This window comes from Gilbertella persicaria (genome assembly GCF_025201335.1).
Source record: "Gilbertella persicaria strain CBS 190.32 chromosome Unknown B0P05scaffold_65, whole genome shotgun sequence".
Lineage (NCBI taxonomy): Eukaryota > Fungi > Mucoromycota > Mucoromycetes > Mucorales > Choanephoraceae > Gilbertella > Gilbertella persicaria.
Window position 1 is genome coordinate 79,350 of NW_026252026.1, and position 14,953 is coordinate 94,302.

The window sequence follows — 14,953 nt, forward strand, 5'->3', positions numbered from 1 at the left end:
AGACTTCCAATCCCCTTTTTATTCCCTGTTTTTTCTTACTCTTTTAACCACTTGCAACGCATTTTAGCACTCATAAACTTGCAATTGAATCAGTATGAAAGTCATTGATAAGATTAACAAAGCCGAAGAAGAAGGACGTCCTTTCTGGTCCTTTGAATATTTCCCTCCAAAGACGTCTCAGGTAAAAAGATAATGCATTTAAAAAAATGAGTTGACATTTAATGATTAGGGTGTCCAAAACTTGTATGATCGCATGGAAAGAATGCAACGTTATGGTCCTGAATTCATTGATGTTACTTGGGGTGCTGGTGGTACCTCTGCCGATTTGACTACCGAAATCGTTGCTACTGCTCAATCTGTTTATGGTTTAGAAACCATGATGCACTTGACTTGTACCAACATGCCCAAGAAGCAAATTGATGATGCTTTAGAAGTAAGCCTAAATGTCATCAGATGAATTCAGTATATTTATGCACTCTTATTAGGCTGCCAAGAATTGTGGATGTCAAAACATTCTCGCTTTGCGTGGTGATCCTCCTAAGGGTCAAGCCAATTGGGAATCTTGTGAAGAAGGTTTCGAACATGCCATCGACCTTGTTCATTACATTCGTGAAAAATACGGGGACTATTTTTGTATTGCTGTAGCTGGTAAGTGTATAAAAAGAAAGGCTCAAATAGATAATATACTAACTATAAAATAAATAGGTCATCCCGAAGGTCATATTGATAACCCAGACAAAGAAGATGATTTGCTGCAATTGAAAAAGAAGGTCGATGCTGGCGCTGACCTTGTTGTTACACAACTCTTTTTCGACATTGATGCCTTTATTCAATTCTACAAGAAGGCTCGTGCTATTGGCATCCAAGTACCCATCTTACCTGGTGTCTTCCCTATCCAAAACTACACTGGTCTTAAGCGTGTCATTTCCTTCAATAATAACTTTGTTCCTCAAAAGATTTGGGATGATCTTGAATCCATTAAAGAAGATGACATTGCTGTCAAAGAATACGGTATTAACTTGACTGTCGAATTCGTCAAGAAGTTCCGTGAAGTTGGCATCAATGGTTTCCACATCTATACATTCAACTTAGAACGTTCATCTCGACTTGTATTGGAAAGACTTGGATTGGTTGCTCCTGTCGAAAACATCAAGCCTTTGCCCTGGAGCCCTTCTCTTACTACCAAGCGAGCCAAAGAAAATGTCCGTCCTATCTTCTGGAAGAATCGTACCAAGAGTTACATTCAACGTACTGAAACTTGGGATGAATTCCCTAACGGCCGTTGGGGTGATTCTCGCTCTCCTGCCTTTGGTGAACTCGATGGTTGGGGTGTTAATCTCAAGTACCCTGTAGAACAATGTCTTCAAATGTGGGGAGCTCCTAATACCATTGATGATATTGCCCAAACTTTTGCTCAATATTGTAAAGGCCAAATTGCTGGTATTCCTTGGAGTGCTCAACAATTAGATGCTGAAACTGAAATCATTCGCCAACGTTTGGCAGCCATCAACTTGTTAGGTTACTTGACCATCAACTCTCAACCTGCTGTCAATGGTGCCAAGAGTTCTGATCCTGTGTATGGCTGGGGTCCCAAGAATGGTTATGTTTTCCAAAAGGCTTATCTTGAATTCTTTGTTTCTCCTGAAAAGTTAGATGAATTGATTGAAAAGATTGGCAAGGACCATCAAGTAACTTACTATGCCATTAACAAGCAAGGCGATCTTCGTACAAACACTCAACATGACGAACCTAATGCTGTCACTTGGGGTGTCTTCCCCGGTAAAGAAATTGTTCAACCTACTATTGTTGAAGCTGTTGCATTTACTGCTTGGAAGGATGAAGCATTTGAACTCTGGAACAGATGGGCTCGTATCTATGAACGTGAGAGTCAATCCGCCGAATTGATCTTGGACATTACTAACAACTGGTATTTGATTAATATTGTCCACAATGATTTCCAAGACGAAAATGGTATCTGGAAATTGTTTGATCTAGAAATTGATGGCGAAATTTCTCGTAAATTATTACAGTCTACCACTGTTGCACGATAGATTTATGAATTGTAACTGTATTCAACATGCCTACTCCCTTTTTTTTATATGTATACATACTTTTTTGTTATTTATTTCTTGTCATATAGTATTCAACTACCCTATTATTTTTCTTCTAGTTATTCATGATTCCCCCCCCCCCCACAGCGTTGTATAAAACAATAAAAAAAAGACTTGGTTGCCAATGCATGATTAATGTGACTTGAAACCGGGGGAAACTTTTTCCAGTGGTGTTTTGATTTCCCTTTAATAAAAACTGATCCACTGTGAACTGTTTTTCTTTTTCTTTTTCTATCTTAACTAGATATGAAGAAGAAACAGGCTTCAAGCGATGAGTCGATTGAAGGCAGAAAAGGGTATCTTTTGATAGTATTTATTGCAACTCTAAACTTTATTTCAAATTAGCTTTTTTGAAATGTCTCTGGGAGGTGATTATCATTTTTCTTATTCGCCAAAAGCTACAAACAGGAGTAATGATGATACAGCAGAAGCCAGACCGCATCCTAACACACCTGGGCTTACTAATGATTATATAAGCAGTAGCAGCGATAGTAGTGGGAATGAGAGTGATACTGACATCACAGATCATGATCCAAGCTTCTCTTCGAATCTAGAACAGGTGCCCTCTATTATACCCGATAAAAAAAATTCCCTCTCGAAAAAGTCAACTGCATCTCCCGAGCACATGTCGCGCAAAGAAAAAGCTTTAAGTTATCTCCAGAAAAAACTTCCAGGACGACTCGTTCGCCGCGCTTTAAAATGTACGCTTGCTTTTTTTATCTCGACTTTATTTGGTGTGGTGACTCCCTTGGCCCAGACATTTCAGCCAGCACCATATATCGTTTGCGCAGGCTGCTTGCTGAGTCATCCAGGCCGCACATTAGGAGCTCAATTAGATGCTACTTTGGCTTCCATCGTTGGTACTATCATTGGCATCATTTATACCTTAGCTGGCGTTGCTGCGGCAACAAAGTACAATATAGACCATCCTGGATCGTCTGCAGGTACAGCCATCAATTGTGCGTTCTTGATGTTTGGTGTATTCTTTGCTCAAATTGTTCGTCAAAAGGCGCCCAAGCTTTTTTTCTTTACCATACAGTTTCTGGTGATTGTCATGTTTTCAATGACAAGTAGCGCAGGCAATACAGAAATGCATTTATCTTTATCAAGCCAATATGGTATACCCTTCTTTATTGGTACTTTTGTTTCTCTTGTAGTGAACCTGTTTTTATGGCCTGAAACTGCTATGGATGGATTAGGTATATTTTATTTGATGACATGAATTTGATTTCTAAACTTTATGTTTCTTAGGACGTGCATTAAATCAAACCTTATGTGACACAAGAGAGATGCTTGATACGATCACTCGACAATTCTTCCTAGATCCAGAATCACCGATGGTTCCTGCGCATGTTGTGGATGAATTAGCTGCGAAAATGCGGCAAGGCATGGTAAAAGTCAATACAGCTTATAAGGAGGCCAAATATGAAGTTGTGTATGCATATACTTGCTCTTCAGACCTGAACTCTTTACGTCGATCGCTTGATATGATTACACGACACTTGAATCTTCTTGGTTCTAACTTAAAGACGGAAAGAATATTGTTTAAAAGCGCAAGCTCGATTTCTAAACATCAGGAGGAGATTGTTACTGATTCTTATCAACCAATTGAAAATGATTGCTTGCATCAATCTGTTCGCGATGCTGTCAATAGCTATCTTGAGGATGGAACGTACCATGCTTCTATTAAACCACATGATTATCATAGGAAGGAATCTTCTCAAAGTGATACTGGTCATAGTGAAAGCAGCACTAATGACGAAAACATATCAAAAGAGCCCCGTATGAAAGAAGGCTCTAAATCTAAGTGTCACACAACGCCTTTGAAACGATTCTCTGAGCCTCAAAATATGGGACATGAAGAAGGCAGCAAGGAAAAAAGAAAGGGCCATGTTCACTCCTTATCGACCGATGATGCAAATCAAGAAACAATCTCTTCAGTAAGGTCATTTCTTAACCTTGCCAAATTATCAGTTTCAGCTCCAAAGCCTCCACCAAAGTCAGAAAAGAAACTCGAATCTACTTCAAAGCGGTTGATGGTAACCTATCTTGATACCTTGCGCGATCCCTTGATTTCATTGGCAGCCGAATGTGCTCTGGTCCTTGACTGTATACGTGATAGCTTATGCGATCAACTTGACATATCGAATGACGATGATGCCTATGTTCAACACAAAAGTGTTTGCAGTTATTTGCTTCACTTGCTTAAAATCAAGACAGTCAATACTGAGTTTTACCTTAAGTACCTTGAAAGAAAGAAACGAAACGCATCATTTCTCTGCAGTTGTGCGGATACAATGCGGTATCGAATTAAACAGTTTGACAAGTGTCAAAAGATAAGAATGCAAGCACTTTATAGACTCAACCAGACACATCTGCACCAACAAAAACTGGATTCGGGTCTTCAAGAAGATTTGTTTCTCATCTTTTTCTTCATCTTTACCATGAGGGAAATCGCATTGGGGCTAGGGCAAATGGCAAGAGATATGCGCAAAATTCAAGAAAAAACACAACAGGAAATACGCTCCAGTAAACGACAAAGTAGAAAAAAGCATCTTTATATGCCTCAGGTGACTATCCAAACTTGGAAGAAATGGTTCTTATCAAACAACTATCGAAATGTCTTGGATCGTGGTGGCTACTCATTTTCGTATTTCCAGAATTATATGCCTGCAGATATTGAACCAAAAAATGCAGAGGAAGAATATCGTTTATCGAAAATAACAACAAACCGAAACAACCAAACATTGCAAAGCGATTTGGAAAACAGAAATGTAAATGTTCATGAAGACGATACAGAGGAATTGACACAGATGCGTCATAGAAAAAAGACACAGGAATATAATCTTTCAAGTTTAGCAAAACTAGAATCAGGGCCTTCTTCATCTCTCAAGGAGACAGAAAAAGTACCTTTCATTTTACGGTTTCGATACAGATTATGGTTCCTTTTACAATTTTTTCAGAACTATGAATTCAGATTTGCTTTAAAAATGTCAATAGTAGTAGGCGCCCTCACTATACCAGCATGGATACCCAGCACAAGAGAATGGTTTGCAGCAATTCGTGGACAATGGGCTGCTTTGACGGTAAGTCGAAGTAAATCTTTGTAACCAAAAAAATAACAATATCGATTGTATAGGTTATTTGTATTATGAGCCCCACAAGGTAAGCAATTCTTCTACTAAAGAAAAAAAAATAACTAAAAGTTTAGTGGAGGAACCTTATCCGCTGGTCTTTGGAGATTAGTTGCTACTCTTGTTGGAGGGTTTTGGGCTTGGGCAGCATTGGAAATTAATAGTACAAGTGGAGCACTCTTATCTGGGTTTGGTGTGATACTAGGTAACAGTAAACTGAATTAACATAAGAAAAAAAAAAGACTGACTTGGGCCTTTTCGTAGCCATTCCATTGTTCCTTATTCACTTTTCAACATCTTATAGTAAAGTTGCATTGATTTCACTAGTAACTTATGTGGTTATTGGCTTTCAGTCTGCTTCGCCTATAAGTTACCCAGAATCTATCGCAACTATGGTTTGGTATGTACAAGACTAAGCAATAAGTATATGAGTTAACATGTAATTAAAGGCAAAGAACTACAACTCTTGTTATTGGCTTAGTTGCCGCTCTGCTTCTTAATTGGATGGTTTGGCCATTTGTAGCTCGAGATGCTGTTCGAAAGACATTAGCAAGTGCTATTGGCGATTTAGGCGACTACTATGCCTATGTAATGGGTACTTTTCTTTATCATGATGAAGGCTTGTTTCCCACCATAGACGAGTATAAAGAAGCTGAGAAAATTGAGCGCAGACTAGAAAGCATGCTGACTACGTGTGGTGTCTTGCTTGAACTGACGGATCATGAGCCAAGACTAAAGGGCCCATTCCCAAAAGAATTTTACAGAGAAATGATTACATCTTGCATGAATATGCTTGATTGCCTTGTTTCTATGAGAATAGCTTTTCTAAAAATGTCACCAAGCGTAAAAAAAACTGTATGGAGTCTGGATCAGAACTTTTATCGAAGAGATATGGTACGAAAAATGATAGACAATTTTTAGTGTACTTACTCATTAGTGACTAGGTTGCATCAATTCTGCTACATTTTTATACTCTTTCTGCATCTTTAAGAGCAAAGATTCCTTTACCGTCCTTTATGCCATCTGCCAGACAAGCTAGATTGAAAATATTGCATCGTCGACGTCCAGAAGACCGTCCAAAAAAGCTGCTTCGATATCAGAACCTGACTTGGTTTTCTATGAGTTTTTCAACCGAAGAACTTATCGAGGAACTTGAGCACTTGACAGAGTTAATTCGTTTTATCGTAGGCGATTCCAGGTTTACCTCGAAAGCGAGACGACTTGAAAAGAGCAGAAAATTCCAAATTTATGAGTAGTTTTTTTACATGTATTTTAGGAATCAAAGCGTTTTTTAAAACAAATTATTAAAACAGAATTGTTTACTATCTTTTGATTTACTATCTAAGGTGAAGGCATTCGCTTGAAGTAATATTGTTCTCTTTTTCTTTTCAATAAAAGCTAATTATGATAATGCTTGAACTCTTTAGAAGGCAAACGGAATTACTAATGAAAATATAAATAATTTTCTGCTCTGCAACTCTCTGTTGTTCAAGCAGGGTACTATTCGTCAATTGGGTTTACAAGTGCCGTAGAATGATCGATTCGATAAACAAGGATTGTTGTACACGGCATAACCAATAAGCAGATCAAAGTATTTTTGTGTAAATGGAGAGCCACGATTTCTGTTTATTTGTTTATAACCTTTACTATGAAATTGCCATTGTCTAGCTTACTTGCCCTTGTTGCCTCTCGATTGATATCTTCCGTTGCTGCACACTCATACTCGGTTACTGTTCATCCTCCCAGCACAAACTCAAACCTATACACATACTGCGCTTAATAAAGCTCATGTGTTTAAACTTGCATGTAATCCTCTATTGCAGAGTCGCTTATATTCTCCACTCCAATTGTTGCTGCAGGTTGTAAGCCTAGTGAGCCTGCAACTGCAGTTCAAACTGTAAACCCTGATAGTACAGTGCTCGATCATCTTATTGTTCAGGATACTGGCGACTTTGCTCCTTGCGTTTATACCAGAACAGATCAAACAGGCATTGATTATTACACTTGTACTTCTGTAGCTACTGTTCGCATTATTACTACTACTACGGTTCATACAGTAGCCACCACTATAGCTACAACTGCTGTTCCTACTTGTGCAAACTATGCCACTATTTTCGGAAAGAAAAAAGGAAATGGCTACAATGGCGATTGTTGTAAGACTCAGGCTGACTGCCAAGATGATTGTGTCAAGGGTAAATGTAACGGTCCAACCAAAAAGGCTACCACCACCATGAAGAAGGCTGCCACCATCAAGACCACTGTTAAGCCTACTGTAGCTTCTACTGCTTGTCGAAGCGATTATAAAGGAAAAAAGAAAGGTAATGGCCTCAAAAATGCTTGCTGTTCAACTCATTTGGATTATAAAGAATGCATTCAAGGAAAATGTACTTAACTTGATACCTTACAAAGAATTGAATTAAAGATGATTTTAGTTGAAACAATTTTATCATCTTGATTGATATTGAGATTCCTTTTCCATGCTTCTAGTATACGCTTTTCGTGTGCTGTCTATAATCATAGATATGCTCAAGCATAACTCATCTATCATTAGTTTGCATATGTCATATCTACTAAACAATCTAGATATCCTTTTCATCATTAGGAACACGTAAATCTCACTATAACAAATGCCATAATATTTAATTTCTTAAGGAATATGAAGCCAATTCGAAATCCACTTTGCCGCATCAAACTGAAATTCAAAAGAGCTACATAATGCTATCGTACTTGTATTGAAAGCGCTTGATTAGAACTGTCTACAAAGTTTGATTCATTTCTTATTTCATGCTGTTTAAATGTTTTTCATTACTGATTTTTCAATGAATACCAATCCGAATCTAGATCAATTTATATTGATAGAGGCCATTGAAATAAGGCTTTCGAATGTTGTATCATTGATGTTAATCTGTGTTCGAAAGGGACAAAAAGTACTTAGACTAGAGCAAATAAATCATTTCTACAGCTAAAATACTATCATTTCACATTTCTGGCAGGCCTGATGACATTTGAACATTGAACTATGTATCTAGAATGCAATAGCTATCGAAAAATTACTTTTGTAATGTTTTTTTGCGTTTGAAGGTATTTGAGGTCTCTCTGGACCTGCATTTTTATCAAAAGTGGTTTATTTTAATGCAATAAAAACGTACTGTTTATTATGGTTCCCCAACGTGAAAGGATTCTACATTGTTATGGATCATCCTCACAATTCATTTACCTGAAGCTTTTGAATCTATCATGTTAGGAAAGAGAAGGAAAGTATATACCAGTATACTTCTCGCTTTACTCACCTGCATTCAATCCTATCAAAATGTCCTGGAAGGACCAAGTCAGACAAGGCCAATCAACTGATGTAGCAACTCTTTTTTAAGAGTGGCTGAAGATAGCGAGAATGTTCAGCTTGAATATATTCAACAGTCAATCTATGTATTCCCTAAACGTTTGAACAAAGAACCTCTGTCAATTTTTTAACCTTAAATATTCCGGTAAAGTGTATGTTTGTTGACTTCTTTTTTTTTTTTTTTTTTTTTTTTTTTTTTTTTTCACCTCGCATACTTTAACTTTTAAAGTAAACTTCTTTTTCATTTCTTTTTTTTTTTCAAATATGATCTCTCCACTCTTTGTATGTGTGTCTTATGGCGTATGGATATTTTTGATTCCATTCTTGTTATATAGTTCATATATAGGTGACATCCTTTCACAACTGGCTTATTTCTTTCATGTGGATTTTTATGTTAGCAAATTAGAGCCTGTTGTATTATGCTTGGGTTTAATCACATTCTATTGTTTTGTGTTGATGGGATTTGTATTTGATTTAATTCGATCTTTACGCAGACAAAATGATGTGTCACACTTGAATGCAGCATTCTTATTTCGCTTTGAAAAAGCTTATGCTGAATTACGGCAATTGTTTCCTCGTAAGTTTATTACTGACAAGATATACCATTGTGCTCAGTATTGATTAGCTTTTGTTGTTTCTTGTGGTCTTTTGTATGTTAATACAACACGATTTGATACACTTCGAAACAGGTGAATAGAATGATATCAATGTGTTTACTGACTCATGTCCCACTAGTTTGATGGTACTAGAAACCCTTTTTTTACTGATTCAGCCCATTGCTTCTATGTGTCCTCATAGACACCCAGGACTTTTATGTCAATACGGATTTCGTTCTGTCTTGTTTTGGTCCTTAATCTATGGTCTCTTTCCTCGAGAAACACTCCATGTGATAGCAGACATATCACATACACTCACGTATTATATGGGAGTCAATACCTCTTACTACCCACACTCTCCTCACTATCCCTCCATGACTTATCGAGCAGGATCAAGTCCAGCATGGATACTATAAAGTTTTTTTTTTTTTATTCTAAGCAGATTTCTTTTTGTCAGCATCTAATAAAGACACTGGTATCTTTTCATCAGGATGAGGGGATAAAGGTCGTGTTTTTTTGAGTTTCTCTTGTTTGTTGATATAGGCCTCAATACCAATCGAGGCAAACACAAGAGCCACACCAGACCATTGACCGAGATTTAAGGTATGATTGAACCAAAAGACACTCAATAACATGGTAAACAACTTGCGCGTCACAGTCACGGTGACAAGGCGCAAACTACCATAGTGTTGAAGGGTATAAAAGATAAAGCATTGCCCAATGGCACCGCATAAACCAAACAACAGCACATCTCGGATCACAGCAGGATGGTCTTGAAAGAACCCAAATGCTTGTTGCAATTCTGAATTGTAAGGATGCAAGATCAAGTAACAAGCTGATAAAACAGAGCCAAATGCGTTCATATAGAACATCATATGCTGACCACTGACGAGATGACCAAACTTGTTAAAGATTTGATCTTGTGTGGCATTGGTTAGACCATCAATACAGAGATTTGTACAGAGTAAAAATAAACCCCATAAAGAACTGTTGACAGGTCCGTTAGATTTTTTGGTAGGTTGGCATAACATAAACATAGATACACCCAAAGTCACTAACCCTACACATAGATACTTGTGCAAAGCAAATTTACGACGATAGACCAAGACATTCATGATCAAGACAGGCACCAATTTACATGATTTGCCAAGAATCATAGTAGGATAATCAATGTGTTTAAGAGCAGCATAACCAAAGGGAGAGCCAATGCAATTAAAAAAGGCCACTTGCCCATACTTCAAATAGAGATGGCGAGGTGTCTGTTGCATGTTTAAGCTACGCCCAGAAGCCTTGAGATAGACAAAAGCAACGATGGCTGCGATGATGGACTGGATCAAGTTGAGGACAATGAAGAATTTGAATTTCTTAGGTGTTTCTGTATCACCATAAGGTGTTGTACTGACACGTTCCTGAACTACTCCCCATGTAAGAAAGCATGTATAGATGCCTATCACACATAAGGTGAATCGAAGCATTTTCAATTTAAAAAGAAACCAAAAAAAAATGTAATTCAATCTCACTTTATTATGCGAAAGGTGGGTTAGTTTAATTGGTTCAATTGCTCCCTTCATTGTGACTTGCTATAGCAAGAAAAGAAGGACTTTTCGTCTCTTTGAAACAATACCATGACCATGAACAAGGAAAAGAAAGAAGACAAAGAGAAGCTTATCATTTATCTCTTTGCTTGATACTGTGGGGGAATCTCTCATAGGGATATTCTACTTTTATTTTGTTTTATATATACAGTGCGGCTGGTAAATTTTGTCCGTTTCGAAAAAACAAATGTCGGTTATCAAAAAATAAGTGGCGCTAGCTGAAAAATGATTGGCGGTTTGTTTGTCTTTTAGAAGAATTCGGTTTCTTTATCAGATTGTCATTTACGTACAAGTGAATGTTTATTAAAGAAAGGAGCTACTTAGAATTTTTTTATCATAGCAATCGATGATTTGACGTTTAGAGTGCCTACAAAAGCCATAAAGATCACTGAGACGGCAGTTCTTTGCGACAGATTTTCTTCATTTTTTAACCTGTGGCGCCTCATTTTTCCTTGTACAAGAGCCCAAAACTGCTCAATCAGGTTCAGCTCTGGTGAATAAGGGGGCAAATACATCACTTAGCAACCTCTGCTCTCAATCTTTCTTATCATTGGATGTGACTTGTAAATAGTGCAGTTATCCATTACAAGATAACTGCCAACAAGGCTTTCGTCCGTGTCCATGATATCAAGAAGCTCACTCATGAATTTCACAAAATGAGCAGCTGTTGTACCCTTTGCTATTGGCTTGTTGTTTTCGCTGGTACTACTCTCCTCAATAATAATGTCCCCGGCTCTTTGCTCTTTGCCTCTCACAAGCTTTCTCCTCTTTGGTTTCGTTGTCTTCGTAGTCTGACTTTCATGACCTTTTAGCTTTTTGGATGGAGGCTTTTTCATAGCAATATATATAACTCTAGAACAATTTATAGCACCAATAATGGTGTGTGAAGGAGAACAAGTTTTTTACAATTTCTACTGGGGCCTAATTGCTTCTCAGAAATGACATTTCAAGGATATTCTAATGGTTTATTTTTATTAACTTTAGTTTCTACTATGACTTTATGGTTTAAAGATATTTCTAGAAAAAGTATGGAATTTTATTATAAAGTGCCTTCTTTAAATCTAACTGTATGCTGGAAATTCTTTAGAGCTTTTGGTACTAATTAGTAACAATTCAAAAGATTAGACAATTAGCAGGAAACCAAATATATTATTAGTAGGATCCTCAGAGTACAGTCTTTATTTTGATTACAAGTGGAGACTTCATTGAGAATTTATTTTCATCAGAGGATATTTTTCATTTTCCCTCAAACGATATTAGCTTAAAAGCTGATTTTTCGCCTCTAGTTTTATTTAATACTCGATTGATGTTGGACATCGCTCTAGTCCAGTATTCCTGCTTGATGGTTTCAGTGATCACTGATATCTCAAGTTATAATCCTCCAGCCAATCCAGTAAACCTCCCACCAATCCCACCAATGGAAGATGATCTCGAACTCCAATACTTGTTTGACACATTGAGTGGAAAAGTTCCTCCTGGTCCCATACTGGAACTTTAAAGATGTTCATCTCTAACGTTAGGTGAATATTTATCTGGATCTTGGTCCACTCAGTCGATTTAAATACCAGTTGACAGAAGAGCCCAAAAAAAGAGATCAAAGACCAAAAGATGGACAACAGGAAGATCCAAGACTATACGATGTTCTGTAACTACAACAACAGAGACAATAGACCAGTTAGTAACAGTTGCAATAAGAGAGTCAACAACATCAACTATTGAAAAATTAGAAAAACAATAAGAACTATGTTCAAAGGTAGACACTTTTCAAAAAAAAAAAAAAAAAAAAAAAAAAAAAAAAAAAAAAAAAAAAAAGAAGCAAGTCTATTAAACCATATTTTTTTCTTTTTCTTTACTTGATAGACAAACAACCACAGCATACACTGGCATACGCACACACACACACACACACACACACACACACACAGACATAAACATATGAAGTTCAGGTAGACTACTCTCCTTTGACCTGAAAGAAGGTTCTTTTATTGATGCCCTCTGTTCTTATTTATGTAGTGCTCTTCTTCACTTTTCGGCTAGAAAAGAACTCAAAATGCATTCTAGTAAAAGGTGTAGCACTCAGAAATAGCACAGATAAGGTAATTCCCTTAATAAGGCTTTCCCATCCACTACAAAAAGAAAAGTGATTCCTATAACTTGTCGGTCTAAGTAGTTGTAGGCGTCATAAGATGAGGGTTGAACCCTTTTTTTCTTTATGAGTTGTGAATATGTAAAATGTATTTTTACTATTGTGTGTACGTGTATAGAAAAATATATAGGTATGTATGTAAGCAAGTAAATATGTAATCAAGTAAGTTTAGAAGCAAGTAAGCAAGAAAATATGTATTTATGTATGTATGTCTGTATAAGAAGTAAAGATCAATATATTTGGAGACTTATGCATTGTTGATGCTATCAATTAAGGATTTCTTCCAAGTAAAGAGTGATTCTGTTTGGTTGAAGAAATCTTTCAGCTGAGAAGGAGTAGTAGGTAATTTGACTATGGTATGTGCCCTTCGAACAAGATGATTGTCAACGAGAAATACCAACTCAAAATAGAGTTTCATGTCTAGATATTCGGAACAATTCAGTCTACTTATGCATACGACATCTTAAAGGGCAAATAGCTTACCATGAAACCTGATGAAATGGCCTTTTGCTGCATTGGTGTATTCAATAAAGTCGATTGTTCCTTTCTCAATCTTCTTCTCGTCAGAGCCAGCTTTTTCTGGTTTGCAATTTTTCTTAATTCCCCAGGAAACTCAACTAGGCAAAAGCCTATTTTTTGATCAGATCCAGCCCGGAAGCCAACGCCATCCCACTTGGTGCTTTGAGTCAAGAGAGTTTCAATTTCAATCCTAGAAGAAAAGACATCAGCAATCAGTTTCAGGTCGCAAAACGTCTACTAACTTACCAGCTGAAATTGATTTTGTCATTTGCTGACAGAAACAAGTTATTCAATAAAGCAATGGTAGTGTGGATTGCAGCTGTTCTCTCAAGTGTTGGTTGTAGTAGAGGATTTGAAGGGCTTTGATTCAGGTTTAAACTGTATACTGAAGATATCAATAATAAATCTTTTAAACAAAAACTTGGTACTTACAAATGATTGCCCATTGTTTCAACGAAGTTTAGATCAGAGTGGGTGAAAATGTCGAATCTTTCATTTTCTGGTAGATTGAATCTTTTGATGATGCTTCTGTAGGTATAAAAGTCGGGATTTGCCTGGTTCAAAGATGTTAGAAGAAGAGTAACTGAAGATGATAAATGTTGACTTTCAAGTGTTGTTTGTTGTCTTAGGCCTTCTAACAGCTCTTTGTCCAGCATAGTCTTCACGCCATCATCATCAATATATAGAATTTGTAAGCCAGTTATCCTATAAAAGAGAAGGTTCAAATTAAGACTACGATTATACATAGTAGGTGAATGTGTAAACTCACTCTTTGTAAGTTAAAGTAATTTCATTTAAATCGGTAATGCTGCTGTTGTTGCTGCTGTTGTTGCTGCTGTTGTTGCTGTTGCTGTTGCTGCTGTTGTTGTTGCTGTTGTTGCTGCTGTTGTTGCTGCTGCTGCGCAACTAAGAGAATAAGTGATACAGTCAGTAATTGGTTAGATATTTTTAAAGCATATGATTACACACGTACGCGCTTTGAAGAGTCTACGATAGAGTCGAAGACATTGTCGGCTATCTGCTCTAATGCCTCATGTGCACGTTTCTCTATTCTTCTTGCTGACTGATTTATTTCTTCCTCGTTTCTTACTCTCCAGTATTCTTCATACGCTGAGTAAAAACGCGAGTTCTTGCTATCTTTTTTCTGAAAAAGAAAAGAAACAAAAAAAAAGCTTAAGGTTATCAAATGTATTTCCTCACGATAAAGAGATAATACTGATTATTACATTGTACAAGACAATTGCATCAATGATTGTAGGCTTCTTTTTTTTGAAGCATTTTGCAAAGTGTTGTTCATTAGGGTTATGTACAGAGAGCCTGTTGTTGCTTTATCTTTCATGACCGTATTGGCAAAGTTGAAATAATCATATTTGGGATTGAGGTCAACGGCTGTTTTAAGCCAATCTTGGTAAGCACTGGTTCTCGAAACGTGATGAAACATTTGCAACAGGAGTAGGAGCAACATATAACTTTGAACGCACTTTCAGGATTTTGGAAATACGGAGCTCAACA

General features: G+C 37.0%; 6 protein-coding genes across 6 annotated transcripts; 3 read left to right on the forward strand and 3 right to left on the reverse strand.

The window, feature by feature from the left end:
* Positions 1 to 94: 94 nt before the first annotated feature.
* B0P05DRAFT_499637 (methylenetetrahydrofolate reductase-domain-containing protein) lies at positions 95 to 2,239 on the forward strand (the record flags this gene model as incomplete). The annotated part of the gene is made up of 4 exons (XM_051575421.1): positions 95 to 181; positions 230 to 433; positions 486 to 648; positions 706 to 2,239. The coding sequence occupies 4 exons, from the start codon at positions 95 to 97 to the stop codon at positions 2,049 to 2,051; spliced, it is 1,800 nt and encodes a 599-aa protein (XP_051429990.1). The 3' UTR covers positions 2,052 to 2,239.
* A 109-nt stretch (positions 2,240 to 2,348) lies between these two features.
* B0P05DRAFT_562586 (uncharacterized protein) lies at positions 2,349 to 6,664 on the forward strand. Its single transcript, XM_051580611.1, has 7 exons — positions 2,349 to 3,310; positions 3,363 to 5,197; positions 5,251 to 5,276; positions 5,323 to 5,450; positions 5,510 to 5,645; positions 5,695 to 6,139; positions 6,190 to 6,664. Exons 1-7 carry the CDS (start codon positions 2,467 to 2,469, stop codon positions 6,499 to 6,501), a joined length of 3,726 nt encoding a protein of 1,241 aa, XP_051429991.1. The 5' UTR covers positions 2,349 to 2,466; the 3' UTR covers positions 6,502 to 6,664.
* Positions 6,665 to 8,799: 2,135 nt separating this feature from the next.
* B0P05DRAFT_562593 (uncharacterized protein) lies at positions 8,800 to 9,660 on the forward strand. The gene is made up of 2 exons (XM_051580612.1): positions 8,800 to 9,162; positions 9,211 to 9,660. The coding sequence occupies exons 1-2, from the start codon at positions 8,850 to 8,852 to the stop codon at positions 9,276 to 9,278; spliced, it is 381 nt and encodes a 126-aa protein (XP_051429992.1). The 5' UTR covers positions 8,800 to 8,849; the 3' UTR covers positions 9,279 to 9,660.
* Positions 9,616 to 10,669, reverse strand: B0P05DRAFT_600498 (UAA transporter; the record flags this gene model as incomplete). The annotated part of the gene is made up of 1 exon (XM_051583233.1): positions 9,616 to 10,669. The coding sequence occupies exon 1, from the start codon at positions 10,654 to 10,656 to the stop codon at positions 9,616 to 9,618; it is 1,041 nt and encodes a 346-aa protein (XP_051429993.1). The 5' UTR covers positions 10,657 to 10,669.
* A 2,500-nt stretch (positions 10,670 to 13,169) lies between these two features.
* Positions 13,170 to 14,097, reverse strand: B0P05DRAFT_480108 (uncharacterized protein; the record flags this gene model as incomplete). The annotated part of the gene is made up of 4 exons (XM_051575106.1): positions 13,170 to 13,365; positions 13,536 to 13,631; positions 13,688 to 13,801; positions 13,874 to 14,097. 4 exons carry the CDS (start codon positions 14,095 to 14,097, stop codon positions 13,170 to 13,172), a joined length of 630 nt encoding a protein of 209 aa, XP_051429994.1.
* Positions 14,098 to 14,231: 134 nt separating this feature from the next.
* Positions 14,232 to 14,548, reverse strand: B0P05DRAFT_591882 (uncharacterized protein; the record flags this gene model as incomplete). Its single annotated transcript, XM_051582946.1, has 3 exons — positions 14,232 to 14,347; positions 14,415 to 14,464; positions 14,532 to 14,548. 3 exons carry the CDS (start codon positions 14,546 to 14,548, stop codon positions 14,232 to 14,234), a joined length of 183 nt encoding a protein of 60 aa, XP_051429995.1.
* Between the last annotated feature and the right edge of the window lie 405 nt (positions 14,549 to 14,953).